This window comes from Ictidomys tridecemlineatus, chromosome 1 (assembly GCF_052094955.1).
Source record: "Ictidomys tridecemlineatus isolate mIctTri1 chromosome 1, mIctTri1.hap1, whole genome shotgun sequence".
Lineage (NCBI taxonomy): Eukaryota > Metazoa > Chordata > Mammalia > Rodentia > Sciuridae > Ictidomys > Ictidomys tridecemlineatus.
This window is the reverse complement of record NC_135477.1, coordinates 178429060-178456902: the sequence shown is the minus strand read 5'-3', so window position 1 is coordinate 178456902 and position 27843 is coordinate 178429060. Positions and strand designations below refer to the sequence as shown.

General features: G+C 39.8%; 1 protein-coding gene across 1 annotated transcript in view; it reads right to left on the bottom strand.

Annotated features, from left to right (window-relative positions):
- Positions 1 to 22453, bottom strand: part of Rars1 (arginyl-tRNA synthetase 1) — a 33857-nt gene extending 11404 nt beyond the window's left edge. Inside the window, exons 1-11 of the mRNA XM_078052272.1 lie at positions 22338 to 22453; positions 20513 to 20647; positions 16380 to 16568; positions 14862 to 14970; positions 13967 to 14067; positions 13396 to 13517; positions 11941 to 12061; positions 9728 to 9857; positions 8383 to 8487; positions 681 to 859; positions 91 to 200 (exon numbers count right to left, since the gene is read on the bottom strand). Of these exons, the coding sequence (XP_077908398.1) occupies positions 91 to 200; positions 681 to 859; positions 8383 to 8487; positions 9728 to 9857; positions 11941 to 12061; positions 13396 to 13517; positions 13967 to 14067; positions 14862 to 14970; positions 16380 to 16568; positions 20513 to 20647; positions 22338 to 22382 (1346 nt within the window). The 5' untranslated portion in view covers positions 22383 to 22453. The remainder of the gene's footprint in view (positions 1 to 90; positions 201 to 680; positions 860 to 8382; positions 8488 to 9727; positions 9858 to 11940; positions 12062 to 13395; positions 13518 to 13966; positions 14068 to 14861; positions 14971 to 16379; positions 16569 to 20512; positions 20648 to 22337) is intronic.
- Positions 22454 to 27843: the final 5390 nt, after the last annotated feature.

Sequence of the window (27843 nt, the reverse complement as noted above, 5' to 3'; positions counted from 1 at the left end):
ATTTGTTATCAAAAATTAACAATGAGGGCCTCTTCCAGAGAAATTGGTGAATCAGTATATTATTACCATCTTCAGGTTTCCCAGACTTACTTGTCTTCCCCAAGTACCACACCAAATCCAGCATGGGACACTCGAGTTACTTTAGGGTCATACCAACCAATCATCTGAGCAGCAGCAAATATTACTTGGAAGTGCATAGACTATAAAAAGTAGAAAAAGAGTGTTACCTGCTAGTTTTCTAATAATTTTTTTAAAAAAGGGCTTATTAAGGCTTTTATGCCTAGATGATGCCTGTAAAACACAAGTCATTCAAATTTTGTGCCATGTTACGTTTAAAGTGTTTCTTTTACTCATTATGTGAGAAACAGTAAGAGCAAAGCTGTTACCATACTTTCCACAAAGTTTTAAAAGCAAATGAATTAAAGGTCGTTTACACACAGTAACTTCAATTAAATTTCAATGTCAACCACATCCCTATTAAGACCAACTGCTGGGGTTCAAAGATATCACCTTTTCCATTTTTTAGAGAACACTTGGAAAACTGTTCCTTTTCTCACAATATACTGATGTTCCCGATCTTAGCACTGAACAACTGTAAATATTCCCCAAATACTATCAACCTCACCATATTGTCTACCTCCAGACCAACAATGCAAAAATAGACAAATCTACAAACTTACTTGTCCATTGTCTACCACATAGATAACCATATCTGCCTTTTCCTCAACTAGTCTTTGTTTAAGAGCAGCCAGGTCAGACGTATCATAGGTGTAACCTCCATCGGATTTCACTATGGTTAATGGTATGGAGCACCCTGGGACAAACACAATCTTCCTGCCATCATCCACTTGCACAAAGCCTAGGGGAAAAAAACAAACAAATGTCACTAATAATGCTAAAAGAGCTCTGAAGGTACTGGAATCTTGGTCATTTTGAGGACTAGCTAACTAGTCTATGAATATTTTAGAAAATATTTCTTAGCTGCGAAAACCACAAAATTTTTGTCTCATCAGGACCTACTAGAAGCCTTGGAAAATGGCTAAGGTCAAGGCTATCTGGGAGTGCAGGGTGCTGTCATAGTACAGGTCAGATAGTTTTCTGGACTCTCTACACTTGGCTCCCAAGCCCTTCATAGGATGTGTAACTGGAACTCACCCACTGTGCAGGCCAAAGGCATGAAAGTCTCCTAAGCTAGAGCCAGATGCTATTCCTATACAGATATTTTATAATGTATGTGATCAAACAGTTGGATTTAGCTTTTGAAATGAGAAGCAGAAAAAATGAATTATATATTCATGATGAAAAAGGAAAGAGTCTTGGTTTTAGGAAAAGATGGGAAAGAACATGATGATAATATCACCTATATTTAAGTGCCACTATGTGCCAAATATGCAAGTCTTAAATTTAACCTTTGCAGCAATAATGCAGTAAATAATTACCCAGGTTTAGTTTCCTAAACTAAGAAAGTAAAAAGTAAAATCAGTGGTTTAAAACATAGGTGCTGGGATTGTGGCTCAGCAGTAGAGCTCTTGCCTAGCATGGGCAGGACCCGGGTTCGATCCTCAGCACATTAAAAAAATAAAGGCTCTGTAGACAAACTGCCTAGGTTTGAATCGGATTCATCATGTATTAACTATGTTACCTTGGGAAGTTCCTAACTTCTCTGTGCCCATTTTCTCTGTTGAGAGCCACAGCCGAAGGGGCCCCAGCAAACTTCCAGCTGATTGGCTCCTCTGTGGTGATGCTCATTGGGGGACTTTTTTGGCTCCGCCCATGTGACCCAGCCAATTGGCCTCAAGAGCAGGAGGAGTGGGGGAGGTTGAGAGGCTTGTGGGAAGCCGGTGGTGGCAGTTGGGCTCTGAAGGTTTTTCCTGAGGAGCTGTGTGGTTTGGTGTGTGGTTCTAAAAATAAAGTTCGTTTCTTTTGACAAGTGGCTCCTGAATTGTGCCCAGCCAGACTGTGGCATTTGGTGGCCTGCACGGGGAATGACTGAGGGTAAGTGATAAGGTAAACTGCTCGCCCCTGAGGGCAGGGCGAGAGGATGGGTAGCCATTTTAAGATTCTTCTTTTGTTTTGCTTCACTTTTAAGTTGTCTGTCCCTGAAGATGAGATGGAAGAAAAACCGCTCACATCTGAGGAACAGATAGGGAGAAAGGACGGATGGACATTTCAGGAGGATAGAAAGGCCATAATGATTTTTTGTTGTTCCATTTTTGTTTCATTCTGTCTCAGCTTTGTTTGGCATCATCTTGTTGGGTTGTATTATAGTAGAAATATGGGATCAGAAATTAGTAAAAAACAAACCGAAAGAATGTTAAGTAAATTGTTAGAGGAAGGAGGCATCTCAGTAAAATCAAGAACAGTCAAGGCATACATTGATACAATACAAAAATGTAGCCCATGGCTTTTTAAGGAGGAGTTGTTAAATATATCACAATGGAACCATCATGGTGAAGATTTAAAAAGAATGGAAAAGAAAAGCCCAGGGACTCTGCCAGTTGGCACATTGCCATCGTGGACGTTCGTATCTTGTTTGCTTAGTCCAAAGCCTTCAGTTCAGACAATGGTAGAGGAAGGAGAAGACATATTGATTCAAGTAAAAGAGAAGGTCTCTTGAGCTAGTCAGACAGAGGAAGAAAGTTTAGAGCAGAAAAAGCCATCAGGGGAAAAGTTACAACAGGAGACTGCTACTTACACCTTTCTATCACCAGAGGGCGTAAGTGTCCAACCAACAGCGCCACCTCCACATGCTGGGAGGCTCCCAACCCCCGCAGTTGATATTTGATATCCTGTCTCAGGATCCCAACTATTAACACGCCCTGTATTTGAGGCAGGAGGGCAGCGAATTCACCATGCTTTAAATTTCAAAAAAGTGAAGCGGCTAAAAGAGTCTGTAACAACCTATGGTCCTCAAGCACCCTTCACTAAGCATGGTTGAATCCACTACCAACTTGATCATGACACCAGCAGATTGGACTAATATGTGTAAAGCTGTGCTAAATGCAGGACAATACCTGTTATGGAAGGTTGCCAATGAGGAATTTTGCAAGGAGACGGCTAGGCAAAATGCAGCAGCTGGTTATCCTCAGAGAAATCTAGATATGTTGTTAGGAAAGGGACCTTATGAGGATCAGCAGCAACAAATTGCATACGGTCCTGGCATATACGCACAAATTGCTGCAGATGCGGTTAGGGAATGGAAGACTTTACAAGGGCACGGAGGTTTACAAGGTCAACTATCTAAGGTAATACAAGGAGCTAATGAACCTTACGCTGAATTTTTAGATAGGCTTATTCAAACAGCTACAGGAGTTTTTGGGAATACAGAACAAGCAATGCCATTAATAAAACAACTGGCTTATGAGCAAGCGAATCATTGGTGCAGAGAAGTCATCAGACCATGGAAACATGAAGATTTAAACACATATATTAAATTGTGTAGAGACATTAATGAACAAGGGGAAGTCGTGGTGGCTGCAGTAAAACAGGCTTTAGATGCCAGGCCAAGAACATGCTGCAATTATGAACAAACAGGACTTTTTAAAAGGAATTGCCCCATAGGAGGAGGATTTAACAAAACTAGGTATCAAAGGAGTAGAATACCTGGTATTTGCCCATGATGCTGTAGAGGGAGACATTGGGCTAATGAATGCCGTTCTCAAACCACCATAGAGGGTACTCCATTATCAAAAAAATGAACAAGGACCAGGTGTTTATCCACGATATAGTGGAGAAAGGCATCGGGCTCCATTGCCAAAAAATGGACAGGGGGGCCCAATGCTCTGGGGCCCAAAACCACAAATATATAGAGCACTGGAGGAACCCAGCAACCCCATCAGGGTAGTGCCCAGGACACATTGTCCATTAGATCCCTCATCAGACACACCAGAGGGAGCGCAGGGTTGGATATCTGCGCCTCAACAGTACTAACTCCAGAGATGGGAGTTCAAATCATTCCCACAGGGGTAAAAGGACCTCTTCCCAAAGGAACAGTAGGCGTATTATTGGGACGCAGTTCTACTCTAAAAGGACTTATGATAAGTCCTGGGGTAATTGATCCCAATTATGAAGGTGAAATAAAAATTATAGCCAGTTCTCCAAAGGGTATATCAATAATTTCACCAGGATATAGAATAGCACAGTTACTAATAATACCCAGCCTACATGATAAATTTTCCAGTCGTACTGTAGAAAGAGGTTCCAAGGGATTAGGCTCCACAGGTGTAGATTGGGCTATGCTTTCTTTAAATTTAGATTCTCGCCCCATGCTAAAACTAAATATTCAAGGACATGAATTTAATGGATACAGGTGCAGACCTCAGCATTATCTCTCGTCAAGAATGGCCAAAACATTAGCCATTACAACAAGCCACTCAAACGCCTCGAGGCCTAGGAGTGGCAACTAATCCCCATAGAAGTGCAATGGTATTAGATTGGAAGGATCCTGAAGGATGTGAAGGAACTATACAACCATATGTACTGGATCATCTACCTGTAAATTTATGGGGACGAGATATCCTAGATCAATTAGGTTTGACATTAACAAATAACATCAACCAAAATGCACCCACTATTATGACTAGACAAGGTTTTAGGAAAGGAAAAAGATTAGAAAAACAAGAACAAGGTATAGCAGCACCAATACAAATAGATCAAGGAATGGACAGACATGGGTTGGATTTTCAGAAAGGGCCACTGAGACAATTAAACATTACTTGGAAATCAGAAAGACCAGTATGGGTTCCTCAGTGGCCCCTGACTAAAGATACAAGCAGCCCATGACCTGGTCAAACAACAATTAGCGGAAGGACATATACAACCTTCTGTATCTCCCCATAATACTCCCATTTTTGTCATCAAAAAGAAATCTGGTAAATGGAGATTATTGCAAGATTTAAGAGCCATTAATAATGAGATAGTTATTATGGGACCTGCTCAATTGGGAATTCCTCAATTGTCCGCTTTGCCAAAAACCTGGTATGTTTTAGTTATAGATATTAAAGATTGTTTTTTTTCAATTCCAATTCATCCCGAGGATAGTCCACGTTTTGCATTTACTATCCCTGCACTGAATCATGAAGGTCTTGATCAGAGATATGAATGGAAAGTACTCCCTCAAGGGATGGCTGAGTCCAACTATGTGTCAAATTTATGTTAACAAAGTAATCCAGCCACTTAAAAATCAAAATCCTGAACTACAAATATTTTACTATATGGATGATGTATTAGCACACAAAGATAAAAACACATTGCTAGAATGTTATGCTACACTTACAAACTTATTAAAAAATTATAATCTAGAGATATTTAGGAGTTCTATTATCCTGAACCATGGTCTGTCCACCAAAAAATTCAAATACGAGTAGATCAACTCAAATCACTTAACGACTTTCAAAAGTTATTAGGAGACAAATTGGATAAGGCCTTATCTAGGTATACCAACAAGAGAGTTGGGACCTTTATTTGATATCCTAAAAGGTCCATTAGATCCAAATTCACCCCGAATGTTAACGCCTGAAGCAAGAAAGGCATTGAAACATGTATGGAAAATATGCATTTGGATAGAATTAATATGTTTGCCTTTATTATTTATTGTACTACCAACAAAAAATATTCCTACAGGAGTATTTTGGCAAGAAGGTCCATTATTATGGATACATTTAACACTATTCTTACTAGGTATCCTGAGGCTGTAGGACAATTACTACTCAAAGGAATAAAAGCAGCAAAGGGAGTGTTTGCAATTTCTCCCAATAAAATTATTACTCCATATACTATGAATCAAATTGATGAGTTAGCTAATGAGTTAAATACTTGGGCAATAATCATGTGCAAATCTAATGTTTCATTTGATAATCACTTACCATCTAATCCTTTATTGTCTTTTTGGTCATTGCATCCTGTAGTTTTTCCAGAAATGACAAGAAAAACCCCTATCATGAATGCTCCAAATATATTCACTGATGGGTCAAATAATGGTACAGCAGCAATAGTTACACCTGATCAAACTTTTACATTTTTAGTACCCAAACAATCAGCTCAAAAGGTGGAGCTTAATGCAGTATTACAAGCTTTTGTGATGTTTAAAGATTCTGTATTTAATTTATTTTCCGATAGTCAGTATATAGTTAACGCTATAGTATCCCTTGAAGATGCTGGTAGGATTTCCCCTTCCTCTACTGTTTTCTCTTTGCTTTCCATTATACAAAGATAAACTTAAAATAACCCTTTTTACTCTAAACTCTTTAAATTTGGATTCATCAGGTCTTAGTGCTGCGGAAAGGCATGTGTGTCCAAAAAAATGTGCATAAGCCCAAGGTACTTTGGAAGGATATTCTAACAGGACAATGAAAAGGTCCTGACCCAGTAATTGTCTGGAGTCAGGGGTCTGTTTGTGTGTTTCCACAGGGAGAACAGCAGCCGATTTGGATTCCAGAGAGATTAACTAAAGCGATTTCTACAGACCAAAAATAAGATGATCTGGCTCAAATCCATAACAGCTGATATCCAGAACTCCAGTTTGGCTACCCTTACATCTGCGACACAACCAGGATGCTTTTTTCAATATCTATTTTATTATTACCCTTTCCCCCATCATGAAGTTCTATTTTGAGCTCATACAGACCTAGGTTAATGTTTTGCTGATCAGTTCTAGAGTTTTTAAAACATTGCAATGGAGATTTCACCTGTAAAAAGTTATAAGGCCTTTATTATTATGTTGTGTTTTGTTATGTTTGAATGTACGTATGTCCATATATGATGAGCGCTCATGAAAAAATGGATCCAAATATTTTTTTCACATGATTTAAATTGGGTAAACAGCTGTTGAGGATTGTTTTAATATATGAACAAAAAAGGAGGTTAACAGATCTGTTTACTTTCACCTTTCCTTTTCATTATATTTAATAATTCTGTTCAAGATAAGGTACATTAAGAAAATTGTTTTCTTTTAGTGCCTTCTGGAATGTTACATAATTTTTTCTTTAGCCATTATTGCCAGAATTCCTATCTTCATCCCAGTGCTGGTGAAGACAAAGATAAAACCAATCTACAGCTTCTGCAATAGCCATCACTGAACTGCTTGCAGAATTTCCCTGGACTATGTATCACTTGTATGCACTGTGAACTATCTGTTGGTGCAGCAACTTGTGTTGGGGTATTTTTGCTGATGGTGTCATCGGTGGTACAATTTTTTCCAAAAGGAGCCGTCAATTGGCTTGGTGTATTCTCCTCCCTTCTGCTTGTCATGGTCGTTCAGCTAAAATTCGGGGGCCAACAGAGGTGAGGCAAAGAACCTCACCCCCCGCTGGTACAAAGACCTATCCACAGGTGTGGCTGTAACAGCAGTCAAAACCACCAGGGAAAAAGTCTGATAGGAAACTTAAGGGATAGATCAGGCTGATAAATAATCACACGAAATTAGTTTCACAAAAACATTGAACCAGAAATTGTTTTCATTCATACAAAAAAAAAAAAGTCAGGAAACAACAAGGCAAACATAAAACTGAATCTAAAGACTTTTTGGAAAATAATCTCGTATTTGGAGGCCAGCCTGGGCAACTTAGTAAGACTGTCTCAAAATAAAAATGGGTTGGGGATATTGCTCAGTTGTAGATCATTTGCCTTAAAAATACACAGAAAATATAGACACAGGAATTATGCAACATAAGAAATTCTGTAGGACAGCTAGGTCCAGTTTATTCAACAGTAAAAATGGGCAAACTCATGAATTTCTAGAATGTAACATACATAACGTCATGGGCAGACTTAAACTAATGATTACAAAAATTATTTACCTTAGGAAATGTGAACTCTAATGCTGTTAAGAAATTTTTAAGCTATGCTAGGGGCACACGACTCTAATTCCTCATTCCAGCTACCTTGGAGGTGAGGTTAGCCTCAGCCAACTTAACATCCTGTCTCAACAGGGGAGAGGCTGCTTGGGATGAATCATTCACTTTCATACTGATAGGAAAGTCCCTTCCTCTAAAACTTTCAGAGACACATACCAAAGTAACTGAAAGCTGAAACAGGATCTAAGAATTATGTATGGGAAGGCATAGAAACAATAAGGCTGACCAGCATTCATAATTGTTGAAGCTGGCTGACAAGTGCTAGGTCTTGGGAATTAGTAAATTCTCTCTACTTTTGCCTATCTTTGAAAAAGTTGTCCCCTCCCCTGTACCAGGGGTTGAACTCAGGGAAACCACCACATCCCCATTTTGAATTTTATTTACAGAAAGGGTCTCACTGAGTTGCTTAGCGCCTCACCATTGTTGAGGCTGGCTTTGAACTCATAATCTTCCTGCAGGGATTACAGGTGTGTGCACCACCTTGCTTGGCTAAAAGAAAAATTTTTTTCCCCACAAGTATAGTGCCTACCTTTATCTTCAAATTCCTTTACAACAGCATTCATCCTATCCTGATAGAAAGATTCTCCTCTCTCTATCAAGGAGATGTCCAATGCATCATAGATTTTGTTAAATTCTAGGGGAGAAAATGTCACAAAGGAAAATGAATAAAAACAGGAACCATGCACCTTACAGCAAGATAAAATTATTTGACACATGTAAACAAGAAAACTAAATGTATGACACACATGGGTAAGACAATTGTTAAACTGCTAGGACTAGGGATGCAGCTCATTGGCAAATCTAATGTTTAGCAATGTGAGGCACAATTTGTAGTACTAGCCTTCCTGCCGCCCACAATAGATCATCAACAGTGATTGGGACTACACATTTTTTTTTCCTGTCTAAATCCCGCCCCCAATAAGAAACAAATATTTCAAAAATTCTTGTGTGTGGTACTGGGGACTAAACCAGGAGCCCTTACCACTGAACTACACCCCCAGTTCTTTTAATTTTGATATGGTCTTGCTAAGTTGCCCAGACTGGCCATGAACCTGTAACTTCTACAGCATTCTCAGTAGCTGTGTTTACCCTAAAAATTTATTCTTTAAAAAATGTAAATAAAATATTTTTCTACTCAGCAAACATTACTGAATTTTCTTATAATTAAATCTGTATCACATGTCTGATACCCATGTGTCAGTGACGTAGCATTATAAAACATTTTATTACCCAGTGCCTCTAAGTAGTCATTAGCCTTCTTAGAGACTATGAACTATTTTATCCATCTTTAAAATTACTGTCAAGTGTGAAAACTTGAAATTGTCTTACAACTATAAATGAGTGGAGACCATGGAACTTTGTGAAACACTCTATATTTTGGGTCTACACAATTCTGGATAAATTCAATCCACAGTGTTATACAGCTCTGGCATAACATTCTCTTTTTGGTGGTTCTGGGATCAAAATAGGGCACTATCCATGCTAGGTATGTACTTATTGAATAATATCCCTGGTTCAGTTTTATATTCTAATGTTTGCATCTGCCTCTCTTCTTAGTTACTTCAGAAACATTTAAGAAAACATCTATTTGCTCATTCTCAAAAATTTATGAAGTGTCATTCAAGATCCATAGGGATGGTGGTATACACCTGAATCCCAGCAACTTGGGAGGCTGACAGAGAAGGATCTCAAGTTCATGCCTAGTCTCAGCAACTGAGATCCTGTCTCAAAAAGGCCTGGGAATGCAGCTCAGTGGTATAGTACCCCTGGATTCAATGCCTAGAACAGTAAGGAAAAACACAGAAAAAGAAGCCATTTGAATAAAGACTGAAGGAAACTATCATAGTACTTGAGGATGAAGCTCAGAGACTCACCTTCACGGGACACATCACATATAAGCTTCCAAGCTTTTATAATATCTGGATTTTTACTCTGGAGAAGAACAACACATTGGTATGCTCGCTTCTTAAATTCCTCCTCAGTATCGAACCTCCTCTTAGATTCCTGTTTTTTAATAAAAGCATGGTGTATAAGAATCCAATCCTGTATTTCTAGATAAAAAATTTATGCTTTTCTAAACACACCATGAAAAAGTGAAGATTTAGAACAATGGAACAAATGTTCTACTAAAAATCAATTACATTATCACAGGCACTAGGGCAATAGCTCTGTGGTAAAGTACTAGCATGCATGGGGCCCTATGGAAAGACCCCAGCTCTGTCCAAAGGAAAAAGAATACTCTTACAGATTAAAGTGACAAGCAGCTGTATTCTTTCAATATTTTCTTGAAAATACATATAACTATCACTACAGTTTTTGTTCTACTTTCCCAATCCACAAAAGCCTTTTGTGTTCAAAGAGGTAGTGAACCCAGAGGACTGAATTTTCTGTGCCTTAATCTCTGGATATGGTGATTTTTTTCAATTAAAAAAAAATTGTTTTCATTGTTTCATTTTGGAAGCCAATACAAACTTACTGAAGGGGAAGGACAAAAATTAATCAGACTATTTTGGTGTATAATTCCAGAATTTTTTTTTGGCTAATATATACCTATGTTTTAACAAACACTGAAAGTCACTTTTCCTTACTGAACTTTATAAATTTTAGCAATGGATTACAAATAATTTCTTGTATTAATAGGTCTGCCTCATTATATTAAAAAATGAGAACCCCAAATAATTTTATTGTAGCAATTTCATTTCAATAAACATTTTGCTTATTTTCATTAAAAAATAACAAAAGAAATGAACTCTACAAACATTTACTTTTCAACAAAGCAATCTTATTTTTGGGACTTTAGGGCAATACTGTAAAGTTTGTTACACCAATCCAACAAAGTAATGTGTAGTTATGTCAAAGCAATATACAAAAATGTACAATGTTAAATAAGCACAAAAATATGATAAATGATATAAATATGTATGAATTAGTCAAGGAAATCAAAGACAGTGACCACTGTGGGTGTTTTAAAATTATGGATGATGTGTAAATCTGTCTTCTAAAAGCTTTCATATATACTTATATTTTAAAAAACATTGAGGATTTTAAAAATACTATTTTTTAGATGTTGATAGGCCTTTATTTTATTCATTTATTTATATGCAGTAATGAGAATTGAACCCAGTGCCTTACACAGGGTAGGCAAGTGCTCTACCACTGAGCCACAACTCCAGCCCCTCAAAATGTTTTAAACATTTAAAATGGACTTTCATTAACAGCTGCCTACACAGCTTGATGGCGTGTGCCTATAATCTCATATATTTGAGAGTCTGAGGCAAAAGGATTCCAAATTTGAGTCCGAATTCAACTCAGAGAAAACCTTACAAAAAAACACAGGGGGTGGTTGGAGGCTGGGGACATAGCTTAATGGTAGAGTGATGGTGAGTTCAATCCCCAGTATTGCAAAATAACAAATGAACATATTCACTTAACAATAGATAATGTGCTATAATTTAGTTTTTAACAACACCGAAGAACAAAGATGATATGTTAAGGGGTGAGCAGCTTTTTTCTATGCACAGAACCAAATGCAATGGATCCTGTTGTACTGTATAATTTTTACAAAAACAAAGTGCAGCGGCTGGCATGGGTGTGGATGCCTATGATCTTGGCTATTTAAGAGGTTGAGGCAGCAGGATTTAAATTTTCCTGAACAAGACTCAAAATTAAAAAAAAAAATTAAAAAAATTAAAATCCAGATAGGCATGTAGCTCAGTGATATAGTGCCCCTGTGTTAAGTCCCAAGAACTACAAAAACAGAACAAAGAATCCAGGAATCAAGTTTTTCAAGTAGGTGAACTCAGTCAAGCAGCTTTTCATCTGTGTGGTAAAATATTGTTATGGCTAGGCCAGTATACTTACACGTCTGTTAAGTACTTTACATGTTTATGTTTCTTGCATGTTTACATGTTAGGTAATTTGAGTTCAAGAGGGTCACTTCTATATGGGTGTAACCATGACTTTCACTTTACTTTCATTTAACCCCATTAAGCTCCAGTCGTTTCAAATATTATTTCAAACTTCCCAAGGAAAATGGATAATTATGACAAGTGACAGATACAAATATAAAAGATAAATGGTATCAAACCTTATAAAAAGCCTGAAGATCCCCAATAGGAGGTGAGACTGTCAGATAATCTGGAAATTTATCCTGCAGGTGAGCAATGAGCATGCCAAACTGGGTCCCCCAATCTCCTACATGGTTTAACCTAATACCAATCAGAAAATATAAAATAATTTATAAAATGACAAAGATGTTTAAATAAGAGCAAGTACATTCCATGAGAAACGATAACATTTAAGAGGTAGCACATGACATGTAGTAATAACTATTGACTTGATTACTTCCTCAAGTGGACTGCAAACATCAAAAGCAAAGCCTTTGTTGGTTACTTTTAACTTTGTAAACCTAGTCACAAGCTGAAGATAGTAGGTCACCAAGATTTGCAGAATTCTTATCAGTGGACTGCAATCTGTTTAGTGAATTGGACAATCATAGTTGAATCAATGTCGGTTATTCTCAGAGTATTATAAAAATTTTTAACTTTCAATGAATTGTTTAATGTAAGTTAGACCAATGGTTCCTAAATAACAATGGACAAAATTCTTCACTGTATCTAATCCCAAGCCATCAGGTCCACTCAAGTAGATGATTATGATAATGAGATACTCATTTATCATTGGTTTCCCTTATTTGTCTCATGGTAGCCAGAGTAATCTTTTCGTGTGTGTGTGTGGGGCGGGGAGCACCGGCATTGAACTTGGGGGCACTTGACCACTGAGCCACATTCCCAGCCCTATTTTGTATTTTATGTAGAGACAAGACAACTCTCACTGAGTTGTCCTAGCACCTTGCTGTTGCTAAGGCTGGCTTTGAACTTGCCATCTTCCTGCCTCAGCCTCCTGAGCTGCTGGGATTACAGGTGTGTGCCATGGCACCCAGCCCAGAGTAATCTAATTAAACTCTGGTTGTTCTCCAATGGCTTCCCACTATACTTAAATATCTGCAAGCCAACCTCAGCTCCCTAACAGCTCAGGAGGCTGAGGCAGGAGGATTCCAAGTTGAAAGCCTGTCTCAGCAAAAGCGAGGCACTAAGCAACTCAGTGAGACATTGTCTATAAATAAAATACAAAACAGGGCTAGGGATGTGGCTCAGTGGTCGAGTGTCCCCACTTCAAACCCACATACCAAAAACAAATAGAAATATCTGCAGAATGAGTGCATGGAGGAGGCTCATCCTAGTTTAACCCGGAGTCTTAAAAACTAACAAGTAAAAACAGTTCAAAGGAGATGTCCAGGATACATTAAAAAGCTTAATTGGTAATTGTAAAGCAGAATTAAGCTTTAGAAACATTAACTTAATCAAAGGATTGCTTTCTCAACTATGATGTATGATTTTCTATAGAAATTTCCAGAGCTGGGGATCTAGCTCAGTGGTAGGACACTTACTTTGCCTAGCAAGTGTGAGGATCTCGGTTCAATCCCCAACACTTGGTGGGAAGGGAGAAGAAAATTTGAAATTCCACAGGCAAAAACACATACCTTAACACATCATAGCCTGCAAATTCGAAGAGGCGGCACATACTCTCTCCTATGATTGTTGACCTAAGGTGGCCTACATGCATTTCTTTAGCTATATTGGGAGAGGAAAAGTCAACTACAACCTGATTCGTATGAGAAAAAGAAAAAAGGAGTATAAGCATTTTATTCTGTTAATAGACTAACATTTAATAATAAACTCAGACCTAAACATCAGTCTGGGTTATGTTTCAACTATGCTAGACTTTCTGTTGAATATACTTATACAGTATTAACTGAAAAAGAATCACTATTTATATAAATTACTATTTTAGTATTGCCTGCATTTGTATCAGGTAGCTACTTTAAAAGCTTATGAAGTTTAAAAAAGAAGTTCAAAAAACTTAAGACTAATTAGAAATACTACTTCATAATTACATTAAATAAGAGCAAGTACACTCCATTAGAAACAATAACATTTATAATCAAATATTAATGATTAAGTGTCAATAAAAAAATGAAAGTCATTCCTAGTTATAGCACTCTTCATGAACTTCTAAGATATTACTATATCAATAGAAGACTGTACATATACCTTTTTTCTCTCTTCAAGGGGAGGTAGCTGAACTCCATTCACCAGAAGATTGGTCAACTGTTCTGATACAAAATCCTTTCTTAGATGGACATTAATAAAACCTAATAAACAGTGGAAGAGAAAATTTCAGATAGTCTCCCATCTTGAATGACTGGTGACTCCCAAGAATTTTTCTCAATTTCACTTATGTTGCCTTCAGAAAGTTCATCAGGCTTTGTAAAACATTTCAGGATTCCAATATCACCTAATATTTCCACTAAAGCCCTCTTGTGACTTCTAGTCTCAGTATCTATTTCAAACCTTCACCCTCTCCTGAGAGCTTCCTACTTAATTCAGGACCTTTTCACCTTCAGCAGATAATCTGTTCATCTCTTGACAGAAAAGAGGATTTTTTTAAAAAATATTTTTAGTTATGGACAAATACCTTTATTTATTTGTATGTGGTGCTAAGGATTGAACCCAGGGCCTTGCATGTGCTAGGCGAACACACAACTGCTGAGCCCCAGCCCCAGCCTAGAAAAGAGAATCTTTTGCCATTGTCTATTCTCTTACTGCCGATAAAAACTGAACAACAGGGAGAAAAAAACTAACTCACCCAAGATCAGGCAGTTAGTAGTGAAGTCTAGACAAAAACTTCAGCATCTTAACTTGCAGCCAAGGTGCTTTCCCATCTTGTTCAGTGTATAAATGTTCCTTTTTTTTCCAGGTGGTGCTGGGACTGAACTTAGGGCCTCCCAAATGCTAACTAAGTGCTCTCTGGACCAGAGAGCCTGCCCAGCCTCAGTGTGTAAACTTTAACTGTTTTCCCTCTCTTGCTCTCCCCCCTCCCCCCCCGCCAATTTCAGAAAGAATTTATCATCAATACAATTATTAGAAGGATAAATTTGTATCATACCAGGACCAGCAATTTCAACTTTTTCAATATACTCATTGTTCGGCAGGTGTCTAGTAATGTTTTCGGCAATTTCTCTTGGATTAACTTTCTGTTCCTTGGTTTTGAGCATCTATATTACAATATAAAAAGTTACACAACAGGTTTTAGCAAATTACTTGGAAATGCATAAGAGACAAAACATGAGATATACTTTGCAAAAGACTCATCAAAATGCAGAAAGTATCAATAATGCCAAGAGAATAGAAGAGCAGCAAAACCACATGATCTCCACTTCAAAATAAGTTATATCTTCCTTAAAAAGGTCCAGGTATGTGTGTATAAGTCTATAGTTATGAAGCCTGATGCTAGCATATTTATATTTCTGATGGTCAAGTCACGAAAGTGTGCAATATTCAGACTTGAGTAATAAATAGCACTCTCAGAAAAAGTTGTGGACTTGTTAGAGTAAGCTTTTCATATTCAACAACAACAAATACGGAAAGCTGAAAGTTACAACAAGCCTGGTGTAATAAACCAGACACACATTAGGTAATATAGTTATTCAAAATAGGACACTAGGTCAGGCTGGTGGCCATGCCATAATCCCACTCAGGAGACTGTTGCAGGAAAATTCCAAGTTCAAGTCCAGTTGGGACAATTTAGACCTTGTCTCAAAATTTAAAAAGGGCTGTGGATGCAGTTCAGAGGTATAGAACTCTTGGTTCAAACCCTAGTACTACAAAAACAGAGGAGGGGGAATTCTGTTTAAAAATATAACACATAACCCTAAGTCAAAGATACCACCACTATGCCAAATATTTGATGGAATGCTAGGTATTAATCGTCTTTCTTTCTTTTGGTAGTGGAGATCAAACCCAGGGGCAATTTACCACCGAGTTACATCCCAATCCTTTTTATTTTGAGACAGGGCCTCGCTAAGATGCTGAGGCTGGAGTTGAGCTTGTAATTCCTCCTGCCTCAGTCTGCCAAGTCACTGAGATTATAGGCCTGCCCCACATGCTAGGCACCAGCAACTGGCTAACTTTATTAATTACTTACTTTCAAATAGTCATTAAATATACTCAGCAATCCTGGATATAATAGGAAAAACCACATCAAAACAGTACCAAACACTGCTCCTTAATAATAACAATAAAAAAATAAAACTGAAAATTCAAATTTGTGCTTTTAATTTTTTTAAAGAACATTAGAAACATGTTCAACTTTTCTTTTGGAATTAGGGATTGAATCCAGGAGTGTTTAACTTCTGAGCCACATTCCCAGCCTTTTAAAAATTTGAGACAGGTCCTCACTAAGTTGCTGAGGCCAGCCACGAACTTGTGATCCTCCCGGGTTAGCCTCCTGAACTGATGGGATTATAGGTGTGTGCCACCATGCCCAGCTCAAGTTTTTCAAACTTTTAATGTGGGAAATGTCTTTTTCGATACGGATACAACAACCTGCTATTCACGTGAATGGTAATGACGACCATACCTAAGAGAATCAAATCACCCAGAGTGAGTCATAATAATATATCACCTGAGAAATGCCCATGGCACTATTACACTGATAGTCCCCAAACTTGGGTTGCTGACTTGGTGTTACTATCAGAGGAGGATTTTCCAGGTCTGGATATGCGGCCTTAATGGCACATCCAAAGACTTCTTGTAGGCGGCTATTGATGTTAATCATATTTTTAGTTGGTTTGTTCCTCTCTGCCTGAAGACTCTGCAGGAAAAGAATGAAAATGTATCAACAAAATACCATCATACAATTTCCTCAAATACTGTCAAGAACTTTCATATGTCTCCTGAGATCTGCTGAGACATGGAGTAGGACAAGCCCATCCCAGGATACACAAGACATGCTTAGACATGAGACCTTAGTTTTTACATTTGTTTTATCAGAAACTGGGAAGGACCTGGGGATGGGTGCATAGCTCAGTGGTACAGCAACTGCCTAACATGTGCAAGGCTTTGGTTCAATCTCTAGCATGACCTCTTCTTCCCCTGAAAAAAGAAACTGGGAGGTAAAAAGGGCTGAATCTCAGCATCTCCAAAGCTCTGAGTAAATAGAAGTATAAAGCCAGTGCTGAATCACTTCACATCAAACACTGGAAGTGAAACTCACTGGACAAAACTACACACACAAAATATATTATTTCCATCAAAATGCTGATTTCTTCAAGGCATAAAAGGGAAAAAAATTTCATAAAATTCCACAAAACAGGCAGTTTTGTCTTAATATAAATAATACCCATGTTGGCTCTATCTCTACCTCCTATTTAAGATAGCACATAATTTCCTCTATCATTGCACTTACACCTTCACAAAATTATCCATTTCCACCATTATACTCCTGGATGCAGGTGTCTAATTTATGGCTCTATCCCTGGCACCTAGCAATGCTAGGACCTGACATAAGAGGTTATCCAAAAAAAAAAAAAAAAAAAAAAAAGAGCAGGCCGGGTGTGGTAATGCATAGTGCATACTTGTAAACCCAGCACCTTGGGATGCAGGCAGGAGGACTGTGAGTCCGAGGCCTGGACAATTTAGTGAAACCCTGTCTCAAAACAAAATAAAATAAAAAGGGTTGGGGGTGTAGCTTAGCAGTGGAGTTCTCCTGGGTTCAATCCTCAGTACTGAGGGAAAAAATAGTGAGTAACCTGGCATAGTGGTATGTGCCCATAGTCCCATCTACTAATGAGGCTGAAGCAGAAGGAAGGAGTCCTAGAGTTCAATGCCAGCTTGGGCAACATAGTGTGATCACATAGCAAATAAATAAATAAATAAATAAGGCAATGGGGTTGGACCTCACAAATACAAACCTTACTTGTTTGCCCACTATGTTTATGCAAGGCCCTGTGTTCAATCTCCAGCACCTGCCTCCCACACATGTGAATGAACAAATAAATTACAAATGGAAACACTTATGTTAATCAAATTATCCACAGAGGTCAGAGCAAGACTGTAATCCCAATTACTCAGGAAGCTAAGGCAGGAGGATCATAAGTTCAAGGCTACTCTATATAATTTAGTCAGACCTTTCTCAATAAAAATAAAAGGGCTGGGGATGTAGAACACTTCCCTAGAAGAAGAGAGGCCGTGAATTCAATCCCTAACATTATACACTGCACCTCTCTCTCACACCCCTATGCACACACAAAGTGTGCAAGAGTAATGATAACAACAGACTAAGTTTTTATATAAAAATCTGAGCTGGGGCTGGGGCTCAAGCGGTAGCGTGCTCGCCTGGCATGCGAGCGGCCCGGGTTCGATCCTCAGCACCACATACAAAGATGTTGTGTCTGCCGAAAACTAAAAAATAAATATTAAAATTCTCTCTCTCCCTCTCTCACACCTCTTTAAAAAAAATAAATAAATAAAAATCTGAGCTAAGTGCTTTGTTATCTTACTCCATCTACACAATAATGAATTTACTATTATTATTTATATGTGAACAAGAAATTAAGTAATTTGTCAAAGAAGAATAAACTGCAAAACCAAGATTCAAACGGAGTACTGAAATGGAGAGTGTGAGTTCTACATATTCTCATCACCCTCTCTCTACCCTAAGAAGAAATTACACACACACACACACACACACACACACACACACACACACACACACACCAGGGACTGAACTCAGGGACACTCAACCACTGAACACTCCCAGTCCTATTTTGGGTTTATTTAGAGACAGGGTCTCACTGAGTTGCAAAGCACCTTGCCATTGCTGAGCCTGGCTTTGAACTTGGGATCCTCCTACTTAGCTTCCCAAGCCTCTGGGATTACAGGCATGCATCACTATGCCTGGCAAAATATTTTTAAATTCACAAAAAGATCCGATTTTGAAATTTTGGTTGATCAATAATTAACTACCCACTATGAAAGATCTTTAAAAAAAGAAAGACATGCTTTTCACAATCTAAAGATTTCCTATGGAAAATACTAAGTTATTTAGTTATGCTCTTAAGACCCCAAATCTACTATAATAAATGTGAATATTTTAAAATATTTAGGGGTATTGGTATACATGCATATTCTAAAGGTGTGTACATATATAATACATAATAACTACTGATTTCAGCAACCATGAAAATAACTGATTAAAATAAATTTAACACTTTGTTTCACATGTCCAAGTTTTTTTCTCCTTCAAAATGGTAAACTCAATGAATGTAACAAATATCACATGCTAGGAACATTTCTTATAACTTGAAATGAGCATTCTGAAAAACTTCATATTATGTAAAAATTACATCCTAAAATAAGAACTTTTGAGGAAATTAAGATAAAAGCAGATTACTCAAAATCTATGTGATCCATCAATAGCACTATCATAACAATCTTAAATACATCAGTGGGAAAGATACCCATAATAACTAGTAAATAAATACTACATATAAGATTTTATCTTAAAAAAATGATACTGACAGCTCAATGGAAGCAGGCATGAGGAAAACCAAGGCTAGTGCTAAGTTAATGAGATAACAAGGATAAAGTGCCTCCCATCTATCCAATAAATGCTTCAAGGTACAGCATGTGGCCAAGTGAATCAGGCAGGGTGAATGGTCATCACACAGAGTATTGTATTCCTCTGTGGCTTGCTCTTCCCAGTTGTGTTGTGTACCTTGTTCAGCTATGTGAACCAATGCACTTCCCTCACTGCAAGCATTCTCCCATCTGCACATCGGTGCTAATTTGTTAGAGATGTGCATTAGAATACAGACTGCCTTTTGAATATTTTTCTTTACTTTAGCACACAATATTTAATTAAAAATATAAGAGAATTCAGTATAAATAAATGCAGAACAAATGATAAACACAGAAAGAATTTTTTGTAGGAGAGGATTCCATGAAAAAGTAATATGTGATTTGAGAAGATTCAAGGACAAAGCTCTTTCAAGCACAGCAATAAAAGACCACAGGAATTGGGCAGGCAGAGTATAAAGTGAGTAGGCACAATCCTCTTTGGGGAAAAAAAAGATGTAAAGCCCAGGCAGCTGGTCTGAAACCAATACCCACATATAGCAAAACAATTACAGAATGAGGTCATAATCCATACTCTGGGATGTGTCATCAGGAAACCTGGAAAGCAGGCCAAAAACTTGAAACAAACTTTAAAAAACAAACAAACAAACGATAATCATTGTTAGGTTAGGAGGCTATTAAATAAACAGAATACAAGATTCATGGAAAAAAATATTTGAAATATTAAATGGGAAAACCTCCAAATGATGTTGAAAACAAAAATTAAATTGTAAAAAACCAACTCACTCGGGGTAGAGAAGGTATGTGGGTATATTTTAAAATATCTCCTTTATAATAGTGGCAGAGACTTCAAAACCAAACATGTTTTTATTAAAAACAAAAACCACACAGGCATAAGCTGTTGAAAGAAACAGCAATGTTTAGCTACCTAAACATTTGTATGGTGAAACATTCTGAAGGGTCCTAGAAGGGTATGACCATACCAACTTCTTCATTATAAGCACTAAGTTCTAGCTTGGCTAATGCAGGGAAAAGCACAAGATTTCTATTTTCCCTTATCTGGTTTCCATAGGGTACACTTACAGAATCTTGAGTAATAAAAATCTTAAACACACACACACACACACACACACACACACACACACACACACACACCAAAAAAGCACCCAGAGTACTCACCTTTCGGAGAATATTCAGTCGATATTTCAACTTTAAATTTTCTTCTCTCAACTGTTCCAAATTTGGAGAAGCTTCTAAATAGCCACAGTTTTTCAACCGGTCAATTTCAGCAGTTAGAGACTTAATCTCTTTTTCCTATAAAAGGAAGGGTAATTTTTCAGTCCAGTTTGATGGATGGTTTCCACAATCTAGTAAATTGGACCATAAACTTACTTCCTGGTTTCCCTTCTACACAAGACAAGGCAGAGATGATGAGAATGGATTTTCTCTTTGACAAATTGTGATTTTTCCCTTCTCTGAAACTCTTACATAATTTATCCTTGATAAGATAAAACTAAGTGTGTACTTTAGAAGAACCAGGAATACTCAAGAATATAATGGTATAAAAGGAGTGCAATGGCTCACACCTGTAATCCTACCTATTCAGGACACTCAGGCAGGAAGAACACAAGTTCAAGGCCAGTCTGGGAAATTTAGCAAGACAAGATCCTGGCTCAAAATGAAAAATAAGGGCTGTGGTTGCAGCTCAGTAGTAGAGTTCTTGCCTAAGTGTGCATGAGACCCTTGGTTCAATCCAAGTACCTCAAAAGGAAAGAATGGAATAAGCCCCATCCCTAGTTCCTTCTTCATCTCAACAAACCACCCTGTTAGAGTACTAGTTAACTTTCTGGCTGATCCACCTGCCTCTGTTTCTAAGTTTTATGACTTGATACTCTAAACCCAAACACCTGCCCTGCGGCCACCCTGCCCTCAACTGGGGATCTGGTGCACTTTCCTGGTATCATTTGATTCCAAGCACTGCAAGACATCTTCAGTCAAATTCGAAATAGCTCATGTGTCACCTTTTATCCTTTTCTGGACTAAGTAATTTTCCCATTTTTGCTTATATTTTCAGTGACTTGAGTCCTAGGCCAGGCTTTGTACATTAACTCCAAAAACTAAAGCAAAATTCAGAATGAAAAAAACTTCCAAGTTAACTGCAAAATCCAGGGGAAAGTTCTCACCTGAAATTTCAGAAGAGATACCAAGAAAAGCTAAAACCCCGCCCCACTCAAAAAAAAAAAAAAGCCATAAATGATCCTATACTCTTCCAGGTGCTGGGCACTAATAAAAATTATCTTTATGAATCTTATCACAAACCAGTGAAGCAGCCCTATGTCCCCAAAGCAATAAACATATGGCTTATCCAAGGAGCTTATCCATTTCCCTGACCAACCTGTACTCTGTGATTGCTGAATCGGCACAAAGCAGTTCCTGTAAAAGGAAAGAACGGGTAGGGTAACGATTCTCTTATCGCCTCTTCCCACCTGGACATAAAAGCTAATAAAGCAGGACCTACTTTCGCTTTTATAACTTGTGATTCTTTTTTTCCCCCTACGAATGCTTAAGGCAGAAAGCAAACTCCAGCTTATTAATATGAACCACGTATTCCCTCTCAGGAATCCTCTTGCTTGTTAGAGGACCTAGGCAAGAGTCGCACAGCCTGACGCAGCCGACCTGCCCCGCCCCGCGCGTGCCCTAAGGCGGCACAGGTGCAGGGGGTGGAGGGACCGCGGAGGTCGGGGAGTGCAGGGCCGGCCACGTCTCAGAGTGTCACGGTCACACAAGCCTTGGAATGATAGGTCTTCGCTTCTCCCACCCATTCCTTCTCCCACAGAAAACAGTCACCGGGGAAAGCATGTGCCTTGGCATTGCAGGCCAGGGATTCGGGAGTTGGGCTCCCGCGTCAGAGACCCGAGACCCCGCCTCGCTGCCGCAGCACCAGCGCCACTAGGGCAGGAGTCGGGGCCTGCTTCCTCCCCTCCGAGGTCCCAAGTTTACAGACCTGCTGCAGCAGCCGCGCCGAGCACCGAGCCACTAGAGCGTCCATCCTACCGTCAGCGCCTTTCAAGCCAAGTGGCCGGAAGCGGAAATAGCTAGCGGCGCCCGGAAGCGGAAACCCCTCCCTTGGTCCCTACGGGCTTGAGTTGTTCTAGGACCGCCATCTCTGCTGCCCCCTGGCGGGACCCAGGCGATATTGAGAGCAGATGACAGCGGGAGGCTGGCCAGGCATTTGGGGGCTAGGGCAGAGGACTTGAGGGGAGTCTGACCCAAGCTGCTCTGTGCTTGGGCTGTCTCGATCATAGGCACTTATGTAGACCCTCTGTCTCTCAAGGGCCTCATTTTGCTCCTCTATGAAATGGGCACAGAATTAATAAACCCATCCATCCATTCAATGAACATTTATTGTGCATATTACTGTGTCTGATGCTCTTCCTGGCTCTGCGGATATAGAGAAAACAGGAAGACTTCGCCCCTCCATTTTAGAGTGGAGAGTTAGTAAAGAAAGTGACAATCCCAGTTTTTAATTGGCAGGAAAGTAATGTGATGGAGTGATTTGGGTCAGAGAAAGCCTCTCTGAGCAGGTGCTTTTGAGTTAAAATCTTTTAAATATATTTTCTCAGCTTTATTGAGATGTAATTGACAACCAAAATTGTGTATACTAACGGTATGCAGCATGAGTTTTGAAACTTGTATATACTGTGAAATGATGATCATAGTCAAGCTGGCTAACATACCTCACTTCACCTAGTTATCATCGTGTGTGTTGTGAACATTTAAGATCTAGTCTCTTAGGACCAAGTACACCACCCAGTATTGTTTAGAGTCACCATGCTAGGGGCTCAGGGCTGGGGCAGGAGGATCACTTGAGACCAGGAGTTTGACCTAGCCTGGGCAACATAGTGAGATCTCATCTCAATGAATCAATGAAATCACCACGTTAAACATTAGATATCCAGAATTTATTCATCCTGCTAAACTACAAGTCTATATCCTTTGTCCAACATCTCTGGTTTCCCCACCACAGCCCCTGATAACCAGCATGCTACCTTCTACTTCTGTTAGTTTGACTTTTTAGAGTCCCACATAAAGTGAGATCAGTCAGCATTTGTCCTTCTTGCCTGGCTTATTTTACTTTGCAAAATGTCCTTTGGGTTTATCCATGTTGTTCCATATGACAGTTTTTTTTTCCCCTTCCTTCCCTCCCTCCCTCCCTTCCTTCCTTCCTTTCTTTTGGTACTGGGGATTGAATCCAGGGTTGCTCTACCATTGATTAACATTCCAAGTCCTTTTTACTTTTTTTTTTTTAATTTTTATATAGAGTCTTGCTGCATTTCTGAGGCTGGCCTTGGACTTGCAGTCCTCCTGCCTCCGCCTTCTCGCCAAGTTGCTGGGATTACAGGTGTGTGCCACCATGCCCAGCAGGATTTCTTATTTATTTATTTTGTAGACCTTTTTATGGAGCTTCCTTTGTTTCATGCTCAAGAATTCCTCTTCAGGAAAAAAAAATGTCTTGAAGTGACCCTTGATGGGTTCCTATTAATCCACACCCAGGGCAGTGGAGGGTGACTTTCCCGTGGAAGAGTAGATGCAAAAAAGATCATTGGGAAGCCAGCCGATCAATTTAAAAATGAAGTACACAAAAATTCAGGATTTGGAGATGGAATCCCCTAGTACCCAGGGACGCTTAGAATGTCTTCCTATTCCCCATGGTGCATCCAGCCCCTTTGGAAGACCCTTCGTTTACAGCAGTGCTTCTTACAGAGCATTGATCAAGAACTTTTTTTTAAAAATGTTTTTACTTGTGCATCATAATTGTACATAATAGTGGGGTTCATTTAGACATATTCGTAAATGCATATAACATAGTTTGCCTCATTTCGGTCCCCAAAGAACTGTTTTTTTAACTGGCTGAAGAGGACCTTTCCGGGCAGTGAAGGCAGCAAATTCAAATGGCCAGAGGCAGGAGCTCAATCTACTCAAAAATAGAATGGAGGGTGAGAGATGGAGAATGGGGTGGAGAGATGACAAAAAAGTGAGACCATATAGGAGTTTATTGGTTAAGGAAGAGGCTTTTAATTTTGATTTTACTCAGAACGGGGACCATGAGGGGGTTTGGATGGGAGGGTGTTATGGGCTAAGTGGTATTTCCTGCAAATTCCTGTGTGAAAATTCCAACCCCCAGTACCTCAGCATGTGACTCTATTAAAGACAGGATCTTTAAAGAGGTAATTAAGGTAAAATAGGTTCTTGAGGCTGAGTCCTAATCCAAAATAGCTGGTGTCCTTGCAAGAAGCTGGGATATGGAAACAGAACACACAGACCACGGAAGTCGTGGAAGATAGACATCTCCAGGCCAAAGAGAGAGGCCTGGAAAGAAACCATTCTTGTCTCCTGCCATTTTGATCTCTGACTTCTCTTTCTGAATGAGAAAATACATCCTTACAGTTTAAGCCACCCTCTTTGTGCTACTTTGTTACAGCAGCTCAAACAAACTAGTGGAGATTTCCAAAGCATCCAGGTGAGGATGATGTACTGAAGTGGTAGCCGGGGAGAAATGGATGACTTCATAATATATTTTGGAGGTCACATTGGCAACTTACTGTTGGGCTGAGAATCCAAAAGGAAGACATGGGATATGAGATACAGTCCCTGCCTAGCAGGAGCTGACAATCTTGCAGGGGTTGGTGGTGGGTGGGATGACCTGGCTGGGGGGTGCCCGGGGGGGGGAGGGTTTCTAGAGATGGTGTTTGGGATGTATATGGGATGGGGAGGGGCATGCCAGGTGGAGAGAGGCCTTGTGGCCAGGCAGAAGGACAGGGCTCCCTCTGGCCTTCTGGGTTTGCAGAGAAGGGGTCCTGGGGATGGGGTGGTGGCAGTGGCACCAACGCTACTTCTGGAGTTCTATGGTAGGACTACAGTGCACACTGATCTCCGTCGTCTCTGTCTTGTCAGTAACGGAGGTGGCTGAGGCTTGGAGACTGGCCAACCAGAGGCTGGGCTTGCAACGAGGTGGAGGGGCTGCTTCCACAGGAGCCTTTGGTGCCTCTTGGCATTTTCAACTCCAACAATGATTCTTGAGAATGTGCATGGGAAAGGGAGAGACTGTGGGAGTTTCTAGATAAGGGGGATGCCTTGGAAAAAGGTGAATTCCACACTGCAACTTGATACATTGTTTTAGGAGACACATTGGTGCATCTTGGGGACATGGGCAGAGAGATTCCACAGAAGACACAGGACTAATTAACCCAGGGCATGTGCACCTAGTGGGAACAGATCAGGTGGGGTGGGGCTGGTGGGAATAGGAAACACTGTCTCATATACAGCCGAGCTAGCCTCCTGTGTTAGCCCAGCCAGGCGGTTCTCAGAGGCCGCAGACCGAAGGAGCCGGGAGACAGCCCAATACCCTGCCTTAGCCCTACTCCTCTTTCCTTGGTTACCAAGAGCTCAGCTTACTTCCAGCACCCATAGCTGCGGGCCTCAGTTTTCCTCCTCCATGAACTGAGGCGACTGTGCTAGGTGGCCACTTGGAATCCTTCCAGATGCAGGAACTCAGCCTTTTCCAGATGTTTCCATTATCACCATTCCTTTCTGCCATCTAATAGTACACTTTTCCTTAAACTGATTACCTTAAATTTTACTTCTTCTCCTCCTAAGCAATAATATCTATGAAAATAAGCATATAGTTATAAATATAAGAACCTTTACCCACAGCCTACGAGTTACTGAGCAGAATGGAAATAGAACTTTGGTCGTATTTCCATTCACGGAGTAATTGAGGATCCGCAGCGGCCAGGGACTGCACTGGTCCTGGGACTACAGTAGTGAGGAAAACATGCACGGGGCAGCCCTTGCAGCTCCAACATCCTAATAAGCAGACAAAACCAGTGAGTCAGATACATACACATGGGTGGTGAACGCTAGGGAGCCAAGCTACGTGCTTGTTCTCTCTGACCAGCTTCATGTATGGGCTTCCAGTACTTACTGTACTCTCCTTACTGCAGGTATTCAATCCCAAGTGCCCTGGGAGAAGCCATCATATGTTGGAGGCCAAACGTGAAGATGTGCTATTCCTAGAAGCATCTAGAACATAACTTCCCCACCAGACCCTAACTTAGTTCCTAGTCTCTACAGTTTGTTACCTTCATGAAGACAGGTGCGATATCTTGCTCAAAATCTTGCAGGTGTAGAAGGGTCAGGCTGAACACAGAACTTAGGACAAAGTCCTATCTTTTCCTGCTCCTCCAAGCAGTGGAGATGACACGCAGCTGAGAGCACTTTATAATTTCACATGGAACCCTGAGGGCACATTTTAAAAATGTATGCAAGCCAGGCATGGTGGCACATGCAATCCCAGCTACTTGGGAGGCTAAAGCAGGAGGATCACAAGTTCAAGGCCAGCCTGGGCAATTTAGTGAGACTCTGTTTCAAAATGGAATTTTAAAAAGCCTGGGGTGTAGTTCAGTGGCGGAGCACTTGCCTAGCATGTGTGAGGCCCTGAGGGATAAAAAAGGTGAAGTAATTTATCTACAGATACATTCATACAGGTGTGAAAGGATGTATGGGTAAAAGGAGGCAAAGGACATTGTTTGAAAAAGCAAGTGATTATGTACAACCAAAGTGCCCTTCGATTAACTTATAGCTCATCTATTCAGCAGATTGTCATTATTAAAAAGAATGAGGAGAGTTCCTGATATTGAGAAAATGAGTAGGAGTGTTTATTATAATTTTTAGGTGAACCCCCCCACATCTGAAATTATATATGCATGGCCTCTTTGGAAGGATGTGGAAGAAACTGGCAATATAGGATGGCTTCAGGGAGGTACCTGGATGGGTGGGGACAGAAGGGTGAAATGGACTTGCCCCTATCCTGATGTGCCTTAGAAAACATGAGTTTCATCCTTTTTCTGTCACTTACCAACTGTGGGGCAGGTAATTTAACCTTTTTGAGCCAGTTTCCTCAACTGTAAAACAGGGATGACAATAGCACTTACCTATTATAAGTATAAAGGAATTCAAAATAGGTAAACTTGATCTGAAAGTACACTGTCTAGGTCTGTAGTGAGTGGAAAGATTTGCTACTATGGCTTTTGTGAATCCTTGGGATTTGCTGTAGCATGCATTAATGCTTAAAATAATAAAACTGGCCAGATCCCAGTAACTTGGTAGGCTTCCTGATTAGTAATGACAGAGGTGAGGGACCGAACCTTCAGGCAGACTCTTCATCTCATTTGTTTGATTCATTTTGCCATGTTTATCAAGGCCCCTCTGAAAACAAGGTATCCAAGTCCCAGTGGTAAGCGCTTGCATTCTGGAGTCAGGACGGCGAGGAAAGATGTTCCCAGTCACTGCCCACCATGCCCTGGAGTAGACAAGCCAGGTTCTAGAATAGAAAGCTTGAGACTAGGGTGCCCAATGTGGAGAGGGCTCCCCCTAGGGGTGAGGCCTGAGCTGAGATCTGATGAGTGGAGATGGGCGGGCATGTGAGAATGGTGGGAAGACGGGGAGAA